Raw genomic sequence first — 25,501 nt, forward strand, 5'->3', positions numbered from 1 at the left:
CAGTCTACGTTCCTACCCTCACTTACGATCGTGAGTTTGCCTCCCTAGGTGCCTCCCTAGGCACCTCCCTGGGGACATATTTGAGCATGTCCTGCTGGGAGATTATAAATCCGTGTCTGACATTCTGCTGATGACACAGACTTGTATTAAATATACTGAGAAATGTACTGCATATCCACATTTATTTAAACGGCGTACATTTTTCAATTTAAATAGATTTTTTTTTTCTTGTGAAAGTCACAATTACATATCAGTTCATGTCATCAGTTCAGTTCAGGTGTCTGATATTTATCTAGTGAGGATGGTGACCTGCAATAAGTTTTTCTTGTGAAAGTCAAAATTACATATCAGTTCATGTCATCAGTTCAGTTTAGGTGTCTGATATTTATCTAGTGAGGATGGTGACCTGCAATAAGTTTTTCTTGTGAAAGTCAAAATTACATATTTCTGTTAATTTCAGGTGTCTGATATTTATCTGTTAATGACTCAGCCTGTATGTTCCTCTTCAGCTGTCAAAGCAACATGGGCTTCATTTCACTTATTTTATTTGCTTCTTGTGGTGTTGTAAAGCTCTGCTTTGTCCAAAGCCCCTACAATTTTTTAACGTGAAAATCTGCTCATCCAAGCATTCAAGATTATTGGATATTTGGATGGTTTATATCCTGCAGTGGATGAGCTGATGAAGTTGACTATAACACTACATGGAGGCCAGATGACTTTATTACAGTAGCATTTATTGAAAAAGTGTATGCTTTCACTCTGAAGCCGCCCACAATGCTCGATAACATGGCAACCTTTATGTTCTTCAATGTGGTGTCACTTTCCATTTCCATGTTGTAATTCTTCCCCTTTGGATCCTCTTTTTGGTTTTTCTAAAATCTTGGGACTGTGACTCAGTAGTTTGAAAGGCTTGTCCACTGATTGCATCTGAATGTCAAATTGTCCTTGCACAATTCACTGACCCCAATAAGATAAACTTTATAAATGCATGAAAGGATATTCAATAATGGTAGAATAGGTGCTCATAAATGATGATGTACAGTATTATTTAGTGGTGTCATAGCTGAAACACTTAAATTGTGATCATTAACACAGACCAACTGGTTTCAATGCTGATAGACTTTTATTTTGACATGAGCCAAGAAAGAAGAGTCAGACTGCAGAATAAAGTGGAGCTCAAAGCATTCTTTCCATAACACATTCAGTCTGCTCTTATTAAAGGCACAAAACCTCAGAGACAGTCCAGCTCCTGTTTATGTTACTTGTCTCTTCCTTCCTTCAGTAGCGTTACAGCCATAGAAAAGAAACAGATGATATATACTGGATATGATAGAAGATGTCAAATGAGATACAGTAGAATTCAGGTTCTATGAGACTGATGGCACAAAATGTGAGAGTATGCAAAGACAAACACACCTCCACCAGTGTTTGTGCTTTTCACAGGGATTTCATGCCTCTGGATCAGACCTGGGATCATCACGGGTTCTTATAGCAAACAGATGGGTTATTACGCATACAGTCTCCATCATCCCAGAGCTTCGAATCTGTAAGTACCGAAAACATCAGTCAGTGCTACAGACCAAGACCTGAGATTGTCTATTGAGCCCATGGTCGCATCAGTATATAGACAGATTTACTATTACCAAAGTTTGGTGATTTACCTTTGAAGTTCATTTGTATACAGTTCTGATTGCCATCCTTGTTATCAGGCTGTCTAGGATACCAGTTTGTATATATGAAAGGTGTTCCATCATTCCAGATCCATGTACCCTCCTGACAAAGAGAACAGGACAATAATGTTTTTGTTTTTATGACCATTTTCATTCACGTCACTTTCAGAATATTTGAGTATTAGCTACCCCGACGACTGTCATCATAATCTGGAGAAAGAACAGGTCAGCCTGTGCTTCACTATTCATATTTGGGGTGGACACTTGCTGCCATTGATGCTGTCAACATGTTGGTTTAGTTATGATTGATGAGGGGACACAAAATAACTCACCAATCAATTCACACACACAGATTTTACTCAGGTGAGTTACTCAGGTATATTATACATCCATTTTTATACCTGTGTGCCAACGATCTCTGAGGCAACAGGCCTGAAGTTTTCATCTTGTCAATCTGTCCTTCTGTTTGTATTGTTCTTGTCAGTGCAGGATCTCTGGAATGCCTTAAGGGATTTTCTTCAAAATGGCACAAGTGTCCACTTGGACTGAATGATGATTAGACTTTGGTGGTCAAGGTCACACTGACATTTATCCCCTTGTGACATGTCAGCAAATCCTTGAGGAGATTTCTTCAAATTTGGAGTCTCATAGTCAGTGGTGATGTATGGTGTCCCAGCATGCATAGCGTAAGTTGGCTGGCTGGCAGAGGCATACAGCCTCAATGTGACTTTTTAAATCTGTCTTTGAGAAAGATGTTCTCTGGATACACAGAGTGGCATAAATTTACTGGAGTACTACCAACATGGTTGAGTAATAGTTTTACCTAACTACAAAACAAGACGGTCCTGACAGGTCAATGAGGATACATACAGGTGCGAGACAATGGTACCGTGTCAGGATGTTTTAATCTAGAGAACAAATGTCATTGCAAGTTGACAATTCACCACCAGTTTTGCAGGTGCAGGTGCAGCCAGGTCACACAGTGCAAATTTAACACAGTGGTTCCAAAGTGGGATCAGGCCCCGTAGGGAGGGTCCAAAATCTCCAAAGATAGGCTACATATAAAACATGTTATGATACTACACAGTTAGCATGGAGAGTCAGTGGTGTTGTATGGTGTCACATGCATGTATGTGACCCTGGATACCAAGAGTAAGCAGTAGGCGATGGATGGACTCAAATCTACATTGCCTTCAACTACCATAACACACTTGAGTAGTATACTGATTAATATGGGCGTTTCATTATGAGGCAGACGATAGTATATGAGTGTAAAGTGTCAGAATCTGTTACCTGTTGTGCATCAGTGCCTCCAATCCATGCTTTTTTACTGTCTTTGCTGGCAGAGAGTATCACATTCTGAATAGCCGCATATTCGTCTTTGTCACGCACAGATGCAAGGTTTGCACCCAGGGACTGGCAGTTTTTCTACAGTGCAGATAAACAGACAGTGGAGTCAGTAAAGAAGCAAAATGAGCTGAGTAGTAGGAAAACACCAAGGCAGAAATAGATGCCAGTGTTAAACAGTGTAGAATCATTGTGGACTGAATCCACATCAATCTGATTACCTGAGCATCAGGCCAGGTCGTGAGTTTGGGAACATAGAAGAAGCAACGGTCTTTGTAGTCAGTCCAACCAGAGGGACAAGCTGGTTTGTCTCCAGGCTGGCCTGAAGAGAAGCAAAGACAAACACATATCATTGAGTTTGCATTAAAGTTAAACCTCTTCCATGTATCCCAGAAAGACGCTGTTCATGAATTTTTCACTTCCATGTTTGTTGTTTTGGGGCAGCACCTTTGATGAAAGTGATAAAATAGAGAAATGACCATAAAGACAATTCAGGACATATTTCATGTTTTATAGAAGTACTGTATGAAGTATAAATCCATTTGGTGCCTTGATGTGATTCAACAGGTAGAAGTGTGCAGTATAATTTGTAGTAAATTTATGGGGTCTAACTCTTACAGAGTGTTAAAACTTCAATAACAGAATCTCTGCATTTTATAGTTGGGGTCAATGAGGCATCAACCAGAAGTAACGTTTCATTTTCTTGAGCAGAGAACTGAATCTTGTACAAGTGTTAGGAACTTTAGTTCATGTATAGATTTCCCGAACATGTCTGTCTCAGAAAGTTAGTGGAATAAGAGTCTGGGTGTCACCCTCGATAGCTCATTATCATTTCACTCGCACATTAATAATACTACCCAGTCTGCATACTTCCACCTTCGTAACATTAATCGTCTCCGCCCTTCCCTCTCCGCCCATACCACGTCTGTTCTAGTCTACAGCCTCGTCACCTCCCGTATCGACTACTGTAATTTTCTCCTCTTCGGTTCCCCCCACAAATCCCTCCATAGGCTTCAACTGGTTCAGAATTCAGCTGCCTGCATCATTACCAAAACCCCCTCTTTTCATCACATCACTCCCATCCTAAAGCAACTCCACTGGCTCCCAGTAAAATTCAGAATTTAATTCAAAATCCTCCTTCTCACATTTAAGTCCATCCATAACCCCTACTGTCTGTCTGATCTCTTCCACATTGCCTGTGGTAGAAATTTCTTTAAGTTTGAGAATTCTCAGAAAACAACGACAAGTGTGATGAATCATCTCAGGTTTAATCACGGGCCCGGAGAGGACGTCCTTGCAGAAGTCCTCACACTCTGTGTTACAACACCAGGTTTATATACACTTTGACAAGAAAGGAGTGGACTAATCTTGAACAGACTCCACATGTTTGTTCAGGCACTATCTTCAGTCTTCTTACCATCAAAAGAAACAAATTATGGACAGTTATTTACCACCTTCTACCCTAAAACACTAAACCAATAAACAGACAGAACCACATACCATGAAAGGGTCAAGCAAACATTCAACCCCCACATTGGTTTAAGTCAGTGACCATTTGCTCTGTTGTAAAATCCTCACACGCCACCTCCTCCTGCTCCCTTAGGTCCTCTTCTTCCATGCCCTCTGTCCGTCTAAGCACCATGGGGAGTTGAGCTTTCAGCCACTCTGCTCCCCAACTCTGGAGCCCACTCCCTCCAGACATCTGCAATATCAATTCTCACCCTCTGTTCAAATCTAGACTCAAAACTCACTTGTTCAAAACGGCATATTGACGGTAATTTCACTGCTGCATTTTGTATTATATGTTGCTTTTAACTGTTGCTTTACTTGTACTTGTTTAATTTTTATTTTCTTTTTTTTTGTAAATTGATGTTGAGTGTTGTGAAAGGCGCTTATGTATTATTATTATTATTGTTATTAATAATACTATTATTTTTATTATCTCAGGGGCCCAAAGTGTTTTAGGGGCCCCTAGACCAGAGAACCATAATGTGGCTGTTAGCGCTTCTATTAGAAAGTTAGTTAAATAGTAAAAAACTTAAAAAAAAAAGCTCCACAAAATGAGGAAAAATTGATTCACAGAAACTGAAATGAGAGAAAACCACTATAAAATAATTCTAAAATTGCTATTTATAGTATCATTTCTGAAAGCATACTTTACTTTTTGTGCCTAAAACTTACACAGTGCTGTACATACAATACATGCATATATGTGTTTTGCATAAATATGAATTTTATTTTGATTTACACACAGGGTGCAGGATATACCACAATACTCACCCTGAGCTGTGTCCAGAGCCAACAGGGCACAAAGAAGAGCAGCCAGAATCAGAGTCTTCATGGTGAAGATGATGCAGATGTTAAAGATGAGGCTGATATCTCTGTAGGGAACAGACCTGTAAAGACTGACAGCCTGTCAAAGACAAGACACCAGATGATCAGGGAGTTCGATTCACTGGTATTTATGTAGTGAGGCTGTTTGCTGAGCTTACATGTTCTTCAGCAACGCCCTGAATCAATTTCACAGTTTCACAGATGCCACCCAGTGAAGCACCAATAAGTAAATAAGTATCAAAATAATAAATGTTCTATTATGTGTTAAGGGGAAACAATTTATGACTTTTACTGTGTTTATTAGTTCAGATGTGTCAGCAGGACAGACTGAACAGTGTAGACAGTTGTAGGCAGCAGAGATACAACAAAAACCTTTCAAATCCCTTGTAAACAGATTGTTGCTGCTGATGTTGTGGATGTAAATAAAAGACAAAACCCAGCTGGTGGAGAATTTCTGGGTAAATGTTGATGGGAGCTGTAGTTTTTGCTCATACTAGCGGCATGGCTTTATAGACATATCAGGTATCAGGTACTCATATTCCACTTACACTTAATGTTTACTGCTTATTAACAAGTGTTAGCCTGCTAAATGCTGAATAAACATATTCAATATTAAACCTTCTTGGAATCAGTTTGAACAAATGAAACATCACCTTGAGTCAACAGGCAGTTTTAAGGAAAACCAAACTCTGATCCAACCTTTCATCATGATCTGGGAGCTGTTTGGGGAACTGATGGTGGATCTTTGTTGGTGAGTGAAATACTTTGTCACACAACTTGTAGTTTTCAGTTACCCTTTATCATTTAAACTCACATTAATGAAACACTTGGTGGCTTCAGGTACCTGCCCTGTCCATAAAGCTGCAAATTACAGAACATTTACTCAACCTAAGTCAAACAGGCCTGCAGTGTTAGTCAGCACTAACTAATCCAATCCAAACTGAAAACAGGTCAGACTGTCTGTCTATAAACCAGTCATTTACCTAAAGTGATGTCAGTGTAACTGATGGGGCCGTTTGGTCTCACTGGTGTCACTGATCAGGTTTCAAGTCAAGCCAAAGAAAGATGGACTGTCAGGTGTCAGACATTAGTGACCTGCTAGTTATTTTCCTGTCTAACTGGTGCCAAGGTGTAGCCGCCTTTGAAGACTTGAAATATGAAGCACCTGTATCAGTGGATCAGGATGAGCTGAGCCCTTGGCCCCCTGCTGGCCCGATACGATATAAGACCACCATGACACATAGCAACAAACACCTGATAACAGATCTGAGTTCTGATTGGCTGAAAGGAAAATACACAGTGAAAGCAAATCAGGAAATAACTGGACACATGAAGACTGAGAATCCAGGATCCCTAAGAGTTTCAGACAGTATTGATGTGCTGAATGAAGGCGTCTGTGTTAGTGTTGCTGAGTTCTCAGTGTTTAGGCAGGCTAGTGGGGTACAGCTCTGTGGGTCTCTCACTTGGGGCCAAGCTGAACCAGGATGGATCACCATGAGGTTTAGTAAAGGACTCTTCCCCCCAGTGGTCAGTGGTGAGCCTGTGACATCTGGAGTAGCAGCTGACCAGTTGTGTTTCTACACTGGATAATTTGGCAGAAAACAAATGTTGATAGTGAACATTTTCCTGATGCAGCCAGACATGTTGATGAACAAGCTTTTCCTGAGTGTGTTGTTAAAGCACAGACCAGGTTCCTTCAGAACTGTTGGTATTTAGCTGAATATGAACATAAAACCCGTTATGAAACGAACATCAAGGACCGTGACGTTGCCCGGCATGGGGTTGGGGCCTGTTGCCGAGTGCCTTCTGGCTGGATCTCCCCTTTGGGGCCAGCTGGGAAAAGCCCGAAAGAGCAATGTGGGGCCGCCCTTCTGTGGACTGGGTCTTAGTCTGGGTATCCCTAATTAGGCTGCTGCCTTCGCGACCCAGCTGAAGAAGCGGGAGAAGATGGATGGATGGATGAACATAAGAGCTGCAGAAACATGTAGACGTGTCTCAGCTGATGTGGCTCTAAGACAAACAGGAAAATGTGTTTGTGAGGGATCATAGGTCAGTGAAAACTGTTTACTAGTTGTTGTGAAATAATTTCATTAGAGGACACAGCAACAGAATCTCAGAGCAGTGTGAAGTATCATGAAACTGTCATCTCCAGGTTTAAGTCTCAGATTAACAGAAAGGAGACTGATCTGACAAGTGAAGGTAAATGCTGCTCAAAGTCTAACTACTAGTTACAGTTTGAACACATTAGGACTGATGGTCTCCTGACACTGATCCATGTGCATCCATCAGTGTATTTAGAAAAGTGTGTGTCTGATCAGTCATCACATTAAACAGCAGATCTCCTCAGGAATAGTAGAGAACAGCGCCCCCAGGTGGATACACAGAGGAATGTATGACAGTAAGTAAAATGCTTGTGTCACAGTAATGAGCTGTAGTTCTGAGACAGAATGAGGTTTGGACACTTTAGTTGTCTCCTCTTGTATCTTAAATAACAGTCACATGTTTTTCATATTTCTGTCCATAATATATTCAGTTCATGCTAATTTGTGAGCCTGATCCCCCCTGAAATACTGCACATCATTTGAGTCCTGCCACCCAGAACCACAACTATTCTGAAAAAGTTGAAAAAATTAAGGAATTAACAATAAACTGTATTAAAATGATGTGCAGCTTTATCTATTTATTTTATTTTTTGACCTGAATTTTCATAATATAGGAGCCATAAAACACAGACCAGCTGGGTTCAATGCTGATACTTTTTTTTTGCATGAAAGGATATTCAATAATGTTAGAATAAGTGCTCATAAATGATGATGTACAGTATTATTTAGTGGTGTCATAGCTGAAACACTTGTTAAATTGTGATCATTTACACAGACCAACTGGTTTCAATTCTGATAGACTTTTATTTTTGCATTAGATAAGACTGTCAGACTGCAGAATAAAGTTGAGCTCAAAGCATTCTTTCCATAACACATTCAGTCTGCTCTTATTAAAGGCACAAAACCTCAGAGACAGTCCAGCTCCTGTTTATGTTACTTGTCTCTTCCTTCCTTAAGTAGCGTTACAGCCATAGAAAAGAAATAAAGGCTTTACATGACATTTATGGTTTTCAGACACTTTTGCTGGTGTTTTTCAGAAGTGAATTCCGCCCCTTTTCCATCCAGGACTCACATTATAATTATGGCACAGACAGATGGAAAATGGACACCACACACCATGCCATCTAAGCATCCTGCATCATTTTCTGTAAGTACCAACAACATAGTAATTAGTAAATAAACTTAAGATTCTAACCTTTTGCATCATTATGTAGTAATATTAATACTCTACAGCATTGTTATAGTTGATTTACCTTCAAATGTTAGGTGTAAACAGTGATGCTTGCGTTTTACATCTTCTCCATGACACCAATGATGAAACTTATTCACATTCAAATAATCACTCCAGTACCAAGTATGATCCTGTCGAGCAATGTAGGACAGAATGTTAATAAGAATCAATCGAACAAAGTTTTTAAAACTCTCATAATTGTTTTTAAAACTCTCATAACTCTTTATAATTGTTGATGTACCTCTGGTGTATTAGAGCCTCCAACCCATACTTGTTTATGTTGTTGACCGGCATTCATCATCACCTTACGAATTTCATTGGCTTGCTCAGCATCATATACAGATGCAAGGTGTCCACTCATGTGTGCACAGTTTGTCTTTAGTGGAAATAAACAGAAAAACAACTGTAGTAGTGACATTCTACAAAAATTGAATGTAGTTTCAGCAGGTGTAAAGTGTTCACTTTGAAAGCATCCTGCCCATTACCTGAGCTTCTGCCCAAGTCATCATTTCTGGAACGTAGCGGACACAGCGAGTGCTGTACATAGTCCAGCCATTAGGGCAAGTTGGAACCCAGCCATTAAAATATCCTTTTTTCAAAGATAAATATATAACACATAGTTATAGTTAATCTGTATGTAGGCACAGCTTTTCTGTTTGTAGAGTATTTGGCAAACATGTAATGTATTTTGGTTAAAATATCCAACCTGGCATGGTTTGTGTCAGTGGGGGTATAGCTGTAAAAGCTGAACAAAAACAGTTATTGGCTAAGGACATCTCTTTGACGTACTACTTATTTCATTTTCGAACAAACATTGTGAATCTGAAGGAATACACTGAACACTCACCTTCTAAATTACTCTCTTCTGTCTCTTCTTGGACTTGTAGCATAACTAAATGGAAGAATGAATCAGATCCTTTATATAAATGAATATTTCAGTATTTTAAGAAAAGATGACAAGGCTCCTAGCACACGCATATCTTATTTTAACTAGTACTTTAACTTTTACTTAAACTATATTTTTTTAATAAACTTTTAAAAATGTCAAAGAACTGGTTTCAGTGAAAGCAATAACACATTTACAGTACTTACATAAACAGCACTTCACAACTGAATGTAAATACTCACCTCCAGCTCTGGCCAGAGCCATCGTTGCACACACAAATAGAGACACAGTCAGCATCTTCATGGTGGAGGTGATGCAGATGTTGAAGACGACAACCTTTTATGAAGAGAAAGACATTAATAGTAGCTGTACCAATGACCTCGTACTTTAAGGGAAAGAAAGGTGAAGACTTACCTGCGGTGAAATGATCTTCTCTTAACTCGTCTCTGTCGTGCCAGCCTGCAGAATCAGTCTGAATGTGTAGAGGTGTTGCACACCTACTGCCGTATGCACACATACTGCCGTTTAATAAATACAGTTAAAGGTACAAAAAAAAAAAAAAAACTGGGACCAGGTTTATGCGCACCACAGACAGAAATGCAAACATGAATTTGTTCCAAATATTAAAAAAAGTCAGCTGTAGGGCAGGGAGAAAATTATTTGTCATCTTACTGGCATATTGGTGTGGTTCCAACAGCGCCCTTAATTAGTTTCACAAATTGCCCAAGGGTTATCTGACACCTCCCCAATACAAGCCTTAAAGAAAGCTTTAATGTCTTTGAAAAGAAAATGTTTGCTTACTGTTTTTTATAACTGTAACTCATTTTGTTGTAACATGTCTGGACACAGTTAATGAAGTCACGGTATTGTGCCATCCATGTATAAAATTAGCTGTGCTCCTAGTTTTAGTGTTGTGACATGTAGAGAAAAGTGAAGTCAGTGAAGCACCCTAGCATCCTAACTTACTTGCATATTTAGACTGTGGGAGGAAAAACTCCATGCAGACACCGGAAGAAGGTTTTACCATAAACTTTAGATTTTGCATTTTTTGTGGGGTGATTTTTCAGAACCCCTCGTCGCACATTTGTGTCACATTTGATGTGACTATCTGTAGAGTATTTAATTTGTCTCTGAATTTTTACACATTACTCGTATAACAGAAAAATCCATTAACATGAAAATCCATTACATCAGACATGTTACACAGTCGGCACGAGCTGAGCACCAGCATGTTAGAGTGACTGTGTGCAGACTTTAGACTTGGTTCCTGTGCAGTTTGTTAGCTTAAGAATTATGGTTTTATTTGATGCTGCTACAAACCAAATAACCTGTGAGACAGAATATATTAAATAATGATCATCACTAAATACACTTAGTAAAATGAACAGAAACGGCATAATTCAAAAATCAGCCCCAGGGCAGCTTTAATTTGTTTAAAGGAACGATTATTCATTATGTTTCCCATCAAGTATTTATCTAGTGATGGTGTTGGTTGAACAGTGCCTTAGTCAGTTTCACATATTGCCCAAAGCACATCTGACACCTGTGCTTTCCAAGCAGAGTGAAGTTTCATCTTAAAGAAAACATTTGCTCCCTGCCTTTTATTTTAATTATTGACGAATTGGTACGTTCCTGTCACAGCATGAGACAGAACACCATGACACTTATGACATAAAGGATATAAGTTATTTGGTGTGTGTTCAGTGCATTGTAGTGGTTTTATTTCAGCAACTCTGTGGTTTGAAACACCAAATTATTTTTAATATATTTATTTATACTTACTTGATGTTTGTCCTGTTCATAAGCTTTCTAGTTGCATAATGTTTAAACATTTGCTATGGCAATCCCTGCCCCGTGTATCTAGTTTAGCAGTTGTTCAATAACAACTCTCCCTGACCTATTATTGTCACAACCTGTCAGACTCTTATTGTGTAATTCTTCCTGTCTGTGGTCTCTGCACCTGTGCCTCATTGGCTCCCTACCTGTTCTTGTTATGATTATGTTCTTTTTGTCTCTGACGGAGACACAAAGCATGAGTGTAATTTGTTTTCACCAATAAATGGAGCTAGTTAATCGTGCTCCAGATTGGTCTCTTCTCAAATGAGAATGTGTGTTTTGTTTTGACAATAGTTGTTGTGTTTTAGATGAAATAATATTAACAGGGTGAAGTTTAGATGATGTTTCCTTAGTGAAAACGTCTTACAATAGGTACTGCTAGAACAGTGACATTTTAAATAGTTTTATAGCTGGAGGTCTTTGATATTTAGGAAAACAGGACCCATAAAAATCATAAACACAGACCAACTGGGTTCAATGCTGATACTTTTATTTTGACATGAGCCAAGAAAGAAGAGTCAGACTGCAGAATAAAGTGGAGCTCAAAGCATTCTTTCCATAACACATTCAGTCTGCTCTTATTAAAGGCACAAAACCTCAGAGACAGTCCAGCTCCTGTTTATGTTACTTGTCTCTTCCTTCCTTCAGTAGCATTACAGCCATAGAACAGAAATAAAACAAGGTATAAAACCTTCATCTTATTAATGAGTCTGATAATACAAATGCAGGTGAGTGTGTAAAGATAAGCAGTAACAAATCTCTCAATGTTTCAGGTGGTCTCTGACGGGTACTTGAAGCCTCTGTTCCAGTCCAGGTATCAATATACTTTCTTGGCGCAGACAGATGGACGATGATAGTGACACTATTATCCCAGCACTTCTGACCTGTAAGTACAAGGCACAGCAGCCAGTCAGTGCTACATAGAAGTGTTTACTGAGACCAGTTTATCTTGAGGAACAGGGGAATTGGAGTCAGTAAAGAAGCAAAATGAGCTGAGTAGTAGGAAAACACCAAGGCAGGAATAGATGCCAGTGTTAAAGTGAACACAGACCAAATAAACAGTGTAGAATCATTGTGGACTGAATCCACATCACTCTGATTACCTGAGCATCAGGCCAGGTCGTGAGTTTGGGAACATAGAAGAAGCAACGGTCTTTGTAGTCAGTCCAACCAGAGGGACAAGCTGGTTTGTCTCCACACTGGCCTGAAGAGAAGCAAAGAAAAACACATATTGAGTTTGCATTGAAGGTAAACCTCTTCCATGTATCCCAGAAAGATGCTGTCAATGAATTTTTCACTTCCGTGTTGTTGTTGGGGGCAGTACCTTTGATGAAAGTGATGAAGGGGGCAGTCGTGGCTTAATGGATAGAGAGTCAGACTTGTAACCTGAAAGTTGCGGGTTCAAGTCTGAGTGGCAGGAATTGCTGGTGGGGTGGAGTGAATAGCTAGCGCGCTTTCCACCTTCAGTACCACGACTGAGGGGGAGACCCTGGAGCAAAAGCACTGAACCCCCAACTGCTTGCTGGGCGCCACAGCATTGGCTGCCCACTGCTCCAGGCTCCAGGTGTGTGTTCACGGTGTGCGTACACTGTGATCGGTTTAATGCATAGCACAAATCTGAGCCATACTTGGTCACAAGTCACTTCACTCAAATACAGAAATGACCATGTCCTGACAATTCAGGACATACTTCATGTTTTATAGAAGGACTGTATGAAGTATAAATCCCTTTGTTTGCCTTGACGTGATTCAACAGGTGGAAATGTGCAGTATGTAATACGTAGTCAGGAAAACTTCAGAGGTCTAACTCTTACAGAGTTGAACAGGTTGAGTCGTGCCAATTGGACTTTCAGTTTTTAAGTTGAAACCTTTTGTCATGGTTCCCCTTTGAGACTTCCTGCCGGAGACCCTTACACTGAAACGACTTCCTATTTCCCCTCCACTGGTCCCCGGCAGCTTAACTCAAATGAAATGAATTAGTTTCACCTGTTGTCAGTTACTTTTGTTTTTTTCTCTATAAGTACTTCCCTGCTTCCTTTGTGTTTGCGGAAGCATTATTGTACAGTACAGTTGCATATTGCCTATTGCCAAATTTATATGTATGCTACCGTTTCATTCGGCTTATCTCTGTTTCCTGTTACATTTGGTTCTTCTTAGTTTTTCCGTTTCATTCGGCTCTTCTTTGTGTTTTTGTTTTTCCCTATGCCCTGGTGATCCCAGGAGGAATAAAAGTCTTTTTGGTTCTGCATTTGGGTCCTACCTCTCCTTCTTCCCTTCTTCTCTCCAGCACCAACTCCAACACATAACACCTTTCACCACCCATCCAGGCGTCTTCCTCAGACTAAGAAAAAAACTGGACTGAAACCTCCAGTTTATCTCCCAGGTTGGTGTCACTCCACCCTTAGACCCATAGGCTTACCAGGTAGCTATGTAAATTAGGTGAGAGTCCTTAGACCCACGCCCCTGAGTTTGTTTCACTTTACACCTGGCCTCCACCTGGATGGATTACTGAACGGGCCTATCTGGCACAGGCGCAGGGGCCCAGAGGGTCTAAGGGGCCCCTAGACCAGAGAACTATAATGGGGCTGTTAGCCTTTCCATTAGAAAATCAATTAAATTACTAAAAAACTTAAAAAAGAATCAAGAATGATACAAAAAAACCACTAAAAAGAAAATATTGCTCATTATAGTGTTATTTTTGAAAGCATACTTTACTTTTTGTGCTTACAACTCTGCACAGTACTGCATATAGAATACCAGCATATATGTATGTTCTACATGAATATGAATTATATTTTCATATACATACAGGGTGCAGGATATACCACAATACTCACCCTGAGCTGTGTCTAGAGCCAACAGGGCACAAAGAAGAGCAGCCAGAATCAGAGTCTTCATGGTGAAGATGATGCAGATGTTAAAGATGAGGCTGATATCTCTGTAGGGAACAGACCTGTAAAGACTGACAGCCTGTCAAAGACAAGACACCAGATGATCAGGGAGTTCGATTCACTGGTATTTATGTAGTGAGGCTGTTTGCTGAGCTTACATCTTCTTCAGAAACGCCATGAATCAATTTCACAGTTTCACCACTAAGTAAATAAGTATCAAAATAAGTATTCTATGATGTCTTATGCTGGAAACATTTTATGACTTTTAATCAGAGTTTATTAGTTCAGACGTGTCAGCAGGACAGACTGAACAGTGTAGACAGTTGTAGGCAGCAGAGATACAACAAAAACCTTTCAAATCCCTTGTAAACAGATTGTTGCTGCTGACGTTGTGGATGTAAATAAAAGAAAAAACCCAGCAGGTGGAGAATTTCTGGGTAAATGTTGACAACCTTTGGACGAATTGGCATCAGGTTTTGTACAGACTTTTTTATCAGGTACCCAATACCCGATATTCCGCTTCCACTTCATGTTACTGCTAATTAACAAAAGTTAGGCTGCTACAGTCCTGAACAAACATATTTATTATTCCACCTGCCTAGAATCAGCATGAACAAATAAAACTTCACCTTGAGTCAACAGGCAGTTTTAAAGACTCTTATCCAACCTTTCATCATGATCTGGGAGCTGTTTGGGTAAGTGATGGTGGATCTTTGTTGGTGAGTGAAATACTTGTATCACACACCACAATTTGTATTTTTCTGTTACCCTTTATCATACCTTTATCATACATGCCCTGTTTATAAAGCTGCAAATTAAGCAAAGTGACATTTACTTAACCTAAGTCAAATAGCACTGCAGTGCTAGCACTAACTAATCCAATCCAAACTGAAAACAGGTCAGACTGTTTATCTATAAACCACTCATCTACCTAAAGTGTTGTCAGTGTAACTGATGGGGCTGTTTGGTCTCACTGGTATTACTGATCAGGTTTTAAGTCAACCCAAAGAAAGATAGACTGTCTGTCTACTTAAATAAGGGGTTTGGAACCTCCGGCTGTAGTCTACTCGATCCTAGATGTAAGAGTCCGGGACTCAGGATTGTCTCCGCAGATAGTCTGTGTTGAGGTACTTTTAGTACCCTAGTAGGGGCAAACTGAAAGTAGGGGACCCACAAATATGGGTCAGCGTGGTCCGATAGTCGATATCATGAGGGGCAAATAAAGTGACAAAGCGGTGGCATGCCTCTCATTTTTATTCTTGCTTATGTATTTTTAACCTGTCTTTTATTTCTGTAAAGCACTTTGAATTACTCTGTGTATGAATTGTGCTATATAAGTAAACTTGCCTTGCCTTGCCTGTCAGGTATCAGACATTAGTGACCTGCTAGTTATTTTCCGGTCTAACAGTGGTGCCAAGGTGTAGTTGCCTTTAAACACTTGAAATATGAAGCACCTGTATCAGTGGATCAGGATGAGCTGAGCCCTTGCCCCCCTGCTGGCCCAATATGATATAAGACCACCATGACACATAGCAACAAACACCCGATAACAGATCTGAGTTCTGATTGGCTAAAAGGAAAATACACAGTGGAAGCAAATCACTGACAGTGGTTTATTTATTTTGAGTTTGCATTGAAGGTAAACCTCTTCCATGTATCCCAGAAAGATGCTGTCAATGAATTTTTCACTTCCGTGTTGTTGTTGGGGGCAGTACCTTTGATGAAAGTGATGAAGGGGGCAGTCGTGGCTTAATGGATAGAGAGTCAGACTTGTAACCTGAAAGTTGCGGGTTCAAGTCTGAGTGGCAGGAATTGCTGGTGGGGTGGAGTGAATAGCTAGCGCGCTTTCCACCTTCAGTACCACGACTGAGGGGGAGACCCTGGAGCAAAAGAACTGAACCCCCAACTGCTTGCTGGGCGCCACAGCATTGGCTGCCCACTGCTCCAGGCTCCAGGTGTGTGTTCACGGTGTGCGTACACTGTGATCGGTTTAATGCATAGCACAAATCTGAGCCATACTTGGTCACAAGTCACTTCACTCAAATACAGAAATGACCATGTCCTGACAATTCAGGACATACTTCATGTTTTATAGAAGGACTGTATGAAGTATAAATCCCTTTGTTTGCCTTGACGTGATTCAACAGGTGGAAATGTGCAGTATGTAATACGTAGTCAGGAAAACTTCAGAGGTCTAACTCTTACAGAGTTGAACAGGTTGAGTCGTGCCAATTGGACTTTCAGTTTTTAAGTTGAAACCTTTTGTCATGGTTCCCCTTTGAGACTTCCTGCCGGAGACCCTTACACTGAAACGACTTCCTATTTCCCCTCCACTGGTCCCCGGCAGCTTAACTCAAATGAAATGAATTAGTTTCACCTGTTGTCAGTTACTTTTGTTTTTTTCTCTATAAGTACTTCCCTGCTTCCTTTGTGTTTGCGGAAGCATTATTGTACAGTACAGTTGCATATTGCCTATTGCCAAATTTATATGTATGCTACCGTTTCATTCGGCTTATCTCTGTTTCCTGTTACATTTGGTTCTTCTTAGTTTTTCCGTTTCATTCGGCTCTTCTTTGTGTTTTTGTTTTTCCCTATGCCCTGGTGATCCCAGGAGGAATAAAAGTCTTTTTGGTTCTGCATTTGGGTCCTACCTCTCCTTCTTCCCTTCTTCTCTCCAGCACCAACTCCAACACATAACACCTTTCACCACCCATCCAGGCGTCTTCCTCAGACTAAGAAAAAAACTGGACTGAAACCTCCAGTTTATCTCCCAGGTTGGTGTCACTCCACCCTTAGACCCATAGGCTTACCAGGTAGCTATGTAAATTAGGTGAGAGTCCTTAGACCCACGCCCCTGAGTTTGTTTCACTTTACACCTGGCCTCCACCTGGATGGATTACTGAACGGGCCTATCTGGCACAGGCGCAGGGGCCCAGAGGGTCTAAGGGGCCCCTAGACCAGAGAACTATAATGGGGCTGTTAGCCTTTCCATTAGAAAATCAATTAAATTACTAAAAAACTTAAAAAAAGAATCAAGAATGATACAAAAAAACCACTAAAAAGAAAATATTGCTCATTATAGTGTTATTTTTGAAAGCATACTTTACTTTTTGTGCTTACAACTCTGCACAGTACTGCATATAGAATACCAGCATATATGTATGTTCTACATGAATATGAATTATATTTTCATATACATACAGGGTGCAGGATATACCACAATACTCACCCTGAGCTGTGTCTAGAGCCAACAGGGCACAAAGAAGAGCAGCCAGAATCAGAGTCTTCATGGTGAAGATGATGCAGATGTTAAAGATGAGGCTGATATCTCTGTAGGGAACAGACCTGTAAAGACTGACAGCCTGTCAAAGACAAGACACCAGATGATCAGGGAGTTCGATTCACTGGTATTTATGTAGTGAGGCTGTTTGCTGAGCTTACATCTTCTTCAGAAACGCCATGAATCAATTTCACAGTTTCACCACTAAGTAAATAAGTATCAAAATAAGTATTCTATGATGTCTTATGCTGGAAACATTTTATGACTTTTAATCAGAGTTTATTAGTTCAGACGTGTCAGCAGGACAGACTGAACAGTGTAGACAGTTGTAGGCAGCAGAGATACAACAAAAACCTTTCAAATCCCTTGTAAACAGATTGTTGCTGCTGACGTTGTGGATGTAAATAAAAGAAAAAACCCAGCAGGTGGAGAATTTCTGGGTAAATGTTGACAACCTTTGGACGAATTGGCATCAGGTTTTGTACAGACTTTTTTATCAGGTACCCAATACCCGATATTCCGCTTCCACTTCATGTTACTGCTAATTAACAAATGTTAGCCTGCTACAGTCCTGAACAAACATATTTATTATTCCACCTGCCTAGAATCAGCATGAACAAATAAAACTTCACCTTGAGTCAACAGGCAGTTTTAAAGACTCTTATCCAACCTTTCATCATGATCTGGGAGCTGTTTGGGTAAGTGATGGTGGATCTTTGTTGGTGAGTGAAATACTTGTATCACACACCACAATTTGTATTTTTCTGTTACCCTTTATCATACCTTTATCATACATGCCCTGTTTATAAAGCTGCAAATTAAGCAAAGTGACATTTACTTAACCTAAGTCAAATAGCACTGCAGTGCTAGCACTAACTAATCCAATCCAAACTGAAAACAGGTCAGACTGTTTATCTATAAACCACTCATCTACCTAAAGTGATGTCAGTGTAACTGATGGGGCTGTTTGGTCTCACTGGTATTACTGATCAGGTTTTAAGTCAACCCAAAGAAAGATAGACTGTCTGTCTACTTAAATAAGGGGTTTGGAACCTCCGGCTGTAGTCTACTCGATCCTAGATGTAAGAGTCCGGGACTCAGGATTGTCTCCGCAGATAGTCTGTGTTGAGGTACTTTTAGTACCCTAGTAGGGGCAAACTGAAAGTAGGGGACCCACAAATATGGGTCAGCGTGGTCCGATAGTCGATATCATGAGGGGCAAATAAAGTGACAAAGCGGTGGCATGCCTCTCATTTTTATTCTTGCTTATGTATTTTTAACCTGTCTTTTATTTCTGTAAAGCACTTTGAATTACTCTGTGTATGAATTGTGCTATATAAGTAAACTTGCCTTGCCTTGCCTGTCAGGTATCAGACATTAGTGACCTGCTAGTTATTTTCCGGTCTAACAGTGGTGCCAAGGTGTAGTTGCCTTTAAACACTTGAAATATGAAGCACCTGTATCAGTGGATCAGGATGAGCTGAGCCCTTGCCCCCCTGCTGGCCCAATATGATATAAGACCACCATGACACATAGCAACAAACACCCGATAACAGATCTGAGTTCTGATTGGCTAAAAGGAAAATACACAGTGGAAGCAAATCAGGAAATAACTGGACACATGAAGACTGAGAATCCAGGATCCCTAAGAGTTTCAGACAGTATTGATGTGCTGAATGAAGGCGTCTGTGTTAGTGTTGCTGGGTGCTCAGTGTTTAGGCAGGCTAGTGGGGTACAGCTGTGTGGCTCTCTCACTTGGGACCAAACTGAACCAGGATAGATAGAAATATTGTAAAGCCAGGAGGTTCAGATTGATATCCTCCTGTCCCTAAACAAGCTGTGCTGCTGGTGATGCTGGACGTCAGTGCAGCATTTGATACTGTGAACCACTCCATCCTCCTCACACATTTATCACAAAAAGTTGGCCTTCAGAGACCTGTGCTGCAGTGGTTTAGGTCCTCTTTAACAAATAGGACTTTCTGTTATGATTGGTGACCTTTCCTCCTCTTCAGTTCCCCTGACCTCCGGTGTTCCACAGTGTTCCATTTTGGGCCTTGTTCTTTTTTCTCTGTACATGTTACCATGAGGTTTCATTATTGCAAAATACAATGTTTCCTTTCATCGGTAATCAGATAATTTACAAATCTATCTGCCAATTGTTTCAAATTCTTCTGATGCACTCATATCCATCTACAGATGTTGGGATGACATCAAACTCTGGCTGTCACAGAATTTGAACAACAGCAAAACAGAATGTATTTTGTTTGGCACCTCCAACCTCCCCAGTATTGCAGCTCCTGGTTTTGATTCTCTGACCCCTCACTTTAACCAGATGGTCAAAAATTTGGGGGTGACCTTAGACAACAATTAAATTTCCATAATTAACTCTGTTGTCAAGGCAAGCTTTTTTTCAGCTAGACCTCCTTGCAAAGGTTAAGCCCTTCCTGAACTGCAGTGACCTGGATAAAGCCATTCAGGCTTTCATTAGTTCCTGACTCGATTATTGCAACGCTCTTTGTCAGAATTAACCAAGCTTATCTGTGTCGCTTGTAACTTGCATAGAGCGCAGCGACCCGCTTGCTGACTAACACTCGTAAGCCTGATCATATCACCCCTGTCCTATACTCCCTCCACTGGCTCCCTGTACAGTTCAGAGTTCAATTTAAGCTTCTGTTGTTTGCGTTTACTGCCATTAATGGCCTGGCACCTTCATATTTTTGTAGGATTTTAAGCTCTCACCAACCCAGCAGAGCTCTGTTCTGCTGGCCAAGATCTGCTAGAGGGCCCATGGTCGAGGTGCAAACAGTGGGGGGATTGTTCATTTGCAGTGGCAGTTCCCAAACTCTGGAATACTCTGCCCATTGAGTTACTTACCATCACTGACCTGCCTCTTTTTAAAGCTAAACCCTAAGACTCACTTATTCAGAATAACTTTTGGGTCATAGCATCACGCTGCCACTGTTCTGTCTTTTTGGTGTATTTTATATGTTTTTTAATACTATAATAGGCATTTTTATCATTATTAATGCTTTGAGGAACTTTGGTCAACTTAGGTTGTTGTGAGGTGCGATATAAATAATGATTGATTGATTGATTGATTAATTGATTGATTGAATGAAACTGTCAGCTCCAAATTTCAATTTAAGTCAGAAGAAAAACCGAAAAATAAAAAGTCAAAAATCAAATATCCTCATAATAAAAGTCAGGCTCTGGGCAGTTTGTAAAAGTATATACACATTACATGAAGCTGCCTACCCAACCTGCACTCTTTGATTCAGATGCTCAGAGCTGCTGCAGTTCACTGTAAAAACAGCATCATGGGAGAGCAGACTGATCTGACAAGTGAAGGTAAATGCTGCTCAAAGTCTAACTACTAGTTACAGTTTGAACACATTAGGACTGATGGTCTCCTGACACTGATCCATGTGCATCCATCAGTGTATTTAGAAAAGTGTGTGTCTGATCAGTCATCACATTAAACAGCAGATCTCCTCAGGAATCGTAGAGAACAGCGCCCTCAGGTGGATGCACAGAGGAATGTATGACAGTAAGTAAAATGCTTGTGTCACAGTAATGAGCTGTAGTTCTGAGACAGAATGAGGTTTGGACACTTTAGTTGTCTCCTCTTGTATCTTAAATAACAGTCACATGTTTTTCATATTTCTGTCCATAATATATTCAGTTCATGCTAATTTGTGAGCCTGATCCCCCCTGATGTACTGCACATCATTTGAGTCCTGCCACCCAGAACCACAACTATTCTGAAAAAGTTGACCTAGGACGTCCAGATGGGGGCAGCACTTAGAGACCAGGGAAAGGCTCCAGCAGATCCCTGTGACCCTATTTAGGAATAAACAGGTATAGATGGATGGATGAATTTTATGTGCAACACTACAGTTAATAAAAATAGAAGTCTTGTATTGTCTATAATTATAGTTCATATTGTGGGGCAGGAATTTCCAGTAAGTCCTTCAAAAATAATGTTGGAAAGCTTTATTTATTTATTTATTTATTCATTTATTTGTTATGCTTGATGCGACTTGAAATTTCATAATACAGGAGCCATAAAATGCAGACCAACTACTCCCAATACAAGAGCATGAAGCTGTGGTATTGGGAATATGCACAGAATATTTATAATATATACATTACATATATACACACAATATATTGTGGCATACGGGGGCAGTCGTGGCCTAATGGATAGGGAGTCGGACTTGTAACCCGAAAGTTGTGGGTTTAAGTCTCAGGATCGCCAGGAATTGTCGTTGGGGCTGAGTGAATAGCCAGCACTCTGTCCACCTTTAATACAACAACTGAGGTGAGACCCCTGAGCAAGGCCTCATCTGCTCCCCAGGTGCCTCAGCAATGGCTGCCCACTGCTCTAGGTGTGTGTTCACTTCTGTGAGGGGCTAAATGCAGAGCACAAATTTCGAGTATGGGTCACCATACTTGACCACAAAAGTCACTTTCACTTGTACTCACCCTGAGCTGTGTCCAGAGCCAACAGGGCACAAAGAAGAGCAGCCAGAATCAGAGTCTTTATGGTGAAGATGATGCAGATGTTAAAGATGAGGCTGATATCTCTGTAGGGAACAGACCTGTAAAGAGATCTGGTATTTATCTGGTGAGGCTGTTTGCTGAGCATACATCTTCTTCTTTAGAAACACCCTGAGTTACACTCGAAAGTCTTACACATAGTGTTTTTTGGGACGCCCAGTGCAAACACCAATAAAAAAAAATTATTTTATGTCTTATGAGGGAAGCATTACTATAGCCTAAGTAGGGCTGCTAAAATTTGGGAAAAATCTTTCCATTTCCAAAATGAGGAGAGGGATGTCTGACTTCCATGTTATTGCTGTACACTTGCAACTGTAAGTGAAATCAAGGCCAAGGTTCAGTGAGGTTTGAATGCAGCCAATCCAATGTCTTCCTGTGCCGGTCCCAAGTCTGGGTAAATGCAGAGGGTTGTGTCAGGAAGGGCATCCGACATAAAATCAAACATGCGAATCACAAATATGACTTCCATACCAGATCGGTCGCGGCCCGGGTTAACAACGACTGCCACTGGTGCTGTTGACCTATTGGGTGCCAGTGGAAATTGGACTACTGTTGGTCGAAGAAGGAGAGGAGGAAGGCGTGTTCGTAGGCAAAGAGAGAAGAGGAAGGGCAGGAGTGTAGGACTTAGAGTAGGGACTGTCAGGGAAAACTGGAGAGTTGGCTGATATGATGGAGCGAAGAAAGGTGAATATCTTGTGTGTTCAGGAGACCAGGTGGAAAGGTAACAAGGCTTATAGATTAGGAGCAGGGTTCAAGCTGTTTTTTTTCATGGTGTGGATGGAAAGAGGAATGGACAAGGAGTTATCCTGAAGGAGGAGTTTGCTAGGAATGTTCTGGAGGTGAAGAGAGATAGGGTGATGAGTCTGAAGCTGGAAGTTGAAGGTGTGATGTTGAATGTTGTCAGTGGTTCTGCCCCACAGGTAGGATGTGAGTTAGAAGAGAAGGAGAAATTCTGGAGGGAGATGGATGAGGTGATTCAAGGTATCCCTAGTGGTGAGAGAGTGGTGATTGGGGCAGACTTCAACGGACTTGTTGGTGAGGGAAACAGAGGTGACGAGGAAGTGATGGGTAAGTTTGGTATGCAGGACAGGAATTCAGAAGGACACATGGTGGTAGACTTCTCAAAAAGGATGGAAATGGCTGTAGTGAACACATTTTTTCAGAAAAGGGAGGAGCATAGGGCGACATATAAGAGTGGAGGCAGGAGCACACAAGGTGATTACATCTAGTGCAGACGTTCCAACCTGAAAGAGATCAGTGACTGCAAAGTAGTGGTTGGGGAGAGTGTAGCCAGACAGCATAGGATGGTGGTGTGTAGGATGACTCTGGTGGTGAGGAAGATGAAGAGGACGAGGGCAGAGCAGAGGACCAAGTGGTGGAAGTTGAAAAAGGAAGAGTGTTGTGTGGCTTTCAGGGAGGAGCTGAAACAGGCTCTGGGAGGTTGCTCATGTCACACCACTGTCAAAGTTGTATTTACAGGTATAGTCAAATCCTTATGATCCTATTGCGAATCACAAATATGACTTCCATACCAGATCGGTCGCGGCCCGGGTTAACAACGACTGCCACTGGTGCTGTTGACCTACTGGGTGCCAGTGGAAATTGGACTACTGTTGGTCGAAGAAGGAGAGGAGGAAGGCGTGTTCGTAGGCAAAGAGAGAAGAGGAAGGGCAGGAGTGTAGGACTTAGAGTAGGGACTGTCAGGGAAAACTGGAGAGTTGGCTGATATGATGGAGCGAAGAAAGGTGAATATCTTGTGTGTTCAGGAGACCAGGTGGAAAGGTAACAAGGCTTATAGATTAGGAGCAGGGTTCAAGCTGTTTTTTTTCATGGTGTGGATGGAAAGAGGAATGGACAAGGAGTTATCCTGAAGGAGGAGTTTGCTAGGAATGTTCTGGAGGTGAAGAGAGATAGGGTGATGAGTCTGAAGCTGGAAGTTGAAGGTGTGATGTTGAATGTTGTCAGTGGTTCTGCCCCACAGGTAGGATGTGAGTTAGAAGAGAAGGAGAAATTCTGGAGGGAGATGGATGAGGTGATTCAAGGTATCCCTAGTGGTGAGAGAGTGGTGATTGGGGCAGACTTCAACGGACTTGTTGGTGAGGGAAACAGAGGTGACGAGGAAGTGATGGGTAAGTTTGGTATGCAGGACAGGAATTCAGAAGGACACATGGTGGTAGACTTCTCAAAAAGGATGGAAATGGCTGTAGTGAACACATTTTTCCAGAAAAGGGAGGAGCATAGGGCGACATATAAGAGTGGAGGCAGGAGCACACAAGGTGATTACATCTAGTGCAGACGTTCCAACCTGAAAGAGATCAGTGACTGCAAAGTAGTGGTTGGGGAGAGTGTAGCCAGACAGCATAGGATGGTGGTGTGTAGGATGACTCTGGTGGTGAGGAAGATGAAGAGGACGAGGGCAGAGCAGAGGACCAAGTGGTGGAAGTTGAAAAAGGAAGAGTGTTGTGTGGCTTTCAGGGAGGAGCTGAAACAGGCTCTGGGAGGTTGCTCATGTCACACCACTGTCAAAGTTGTATTTACAGGTATAGTCAAATCCTTACGATCCTATTGGACTAGTTCACAAACTATATATTATAAATAAAAATATATTTTTAATAGCCTTTTTTAATATTTGTATTTTGTTTTGCTTTCCTTCTTTTTAACTTCCTATATGACTTTTTAAAAAACGTTTAACTTTATTTAATTCTTGTGCATAGAGAGACCTTAGTGAGCTGGAGTCAGATTATTTGCTTTTCTGCAGAAAATTAAAAAGGAAGTTGATTCAGATTCTGATTTTGCATATATGACATTGGAGACACCTATGTGGCTTTTGCAGTTATCTTAGTCTCATTAATGCCCACGTTTCAGAGAGTAACTAAGTTCATAAGTAGTTATGGCAGTGCTCTTAGTGTAAGGCACTGAACACTGGAGCTGCTCTCTTATATCATCACATATGTGTCATTGTGACAGATCCAGGGAACAGATGCACTGACATTGAAGAAGCACTCACACACACACACACACACACACACACACACACACACACACACACACACAGTCCAAACACCATGTTAAAGGTTCTGTTTGCATTATTGTTGAAATCACAGGAGTGAACTTTAATAATGATGATGTTTCAAAGCCAAGTCATAGATTTTGAAAAACCTGTTCAAATCTCATAATACAGGAGCCATAAAACACAGACCAACTGGTTTCAATGCTGATACTTTTATTTTTGCATTAGATAAGAAAGAAGAGTCAGACTGCAGAATAAAGTTGAGCTCAAAGCATTCTTTCCATAACACATTCAGTCTGCTTGTCAGGACTCGGGGAACTATTATAAATTTTGGACCAAGGAAGCGCCCACACT

The 25,501-nt window shown here is 40.9% G+C and overlaps 2 protein-coding genes across 2 annotated transcripts in view; both read right to left on the reverse strand.

Annotated features, from left to right (window-relative positions):
* Positions 1 to 1,376: 1,376 nt before the first annotated feature.
* Positions 1,377 to 25,501, reverse strand: part of LOC113141381 (ladderlectin-like) — a 29,884-nt gene continuing 5,759 nt past the window's right edge. The window contains exon 6 of the mRNA XM_026325771.1: positions 1,377 to 1,416. The gene's annotated coding sequence lies outside the window, so the exon portion shown is untranslated. The remainder of the gene's footprint in view (positions 1,417 to 25,501) is intronic.
* LOC113141150 (type-2 ice-structuring protein-like) lies at positions 8,498 to 10,089 on the reverse strand. The gene is made up of 8 exons (XM_026325393.1): positions 9,985 to 10,089; positions 9,813 to 9,906; positions 9,532 to 9,576; positions 9,391 to 9,429; positions 9,170 to 9,273; positions 8,926 to 9,060; positions 8,707 to 8,815; positions 8,498 to 8,598 (listed from the first exon to the last, which is right to left on the reverse strand). The coding sequence occupies exons 2-8, from the start codon at positions 9,871 to 9,873 to the stop codon at positions 8,522 to 8,524; spliced, it is 570 nt and encodes a 189-aa protein (XP_026181178.1). The 5' UTR covers positions 9,874 to 9,906; positions 9,985 to 10,089; the 3' UTR covers positions 8,498 to 8,521.

This window comes from Mastacembelus armatus, chromosome 18, assembly GCF_900324485.2.
Source record: "Mastacembelus armatus chromosome 18, fMasArm1.2, whole genome shotgun sequence".
NCBI lineage: Eukaryota > Metazoa > Chordata > Actinopteri > Synbranchiformes > Mastacembelidae > Mastacembelus > Mastacembelus armatus.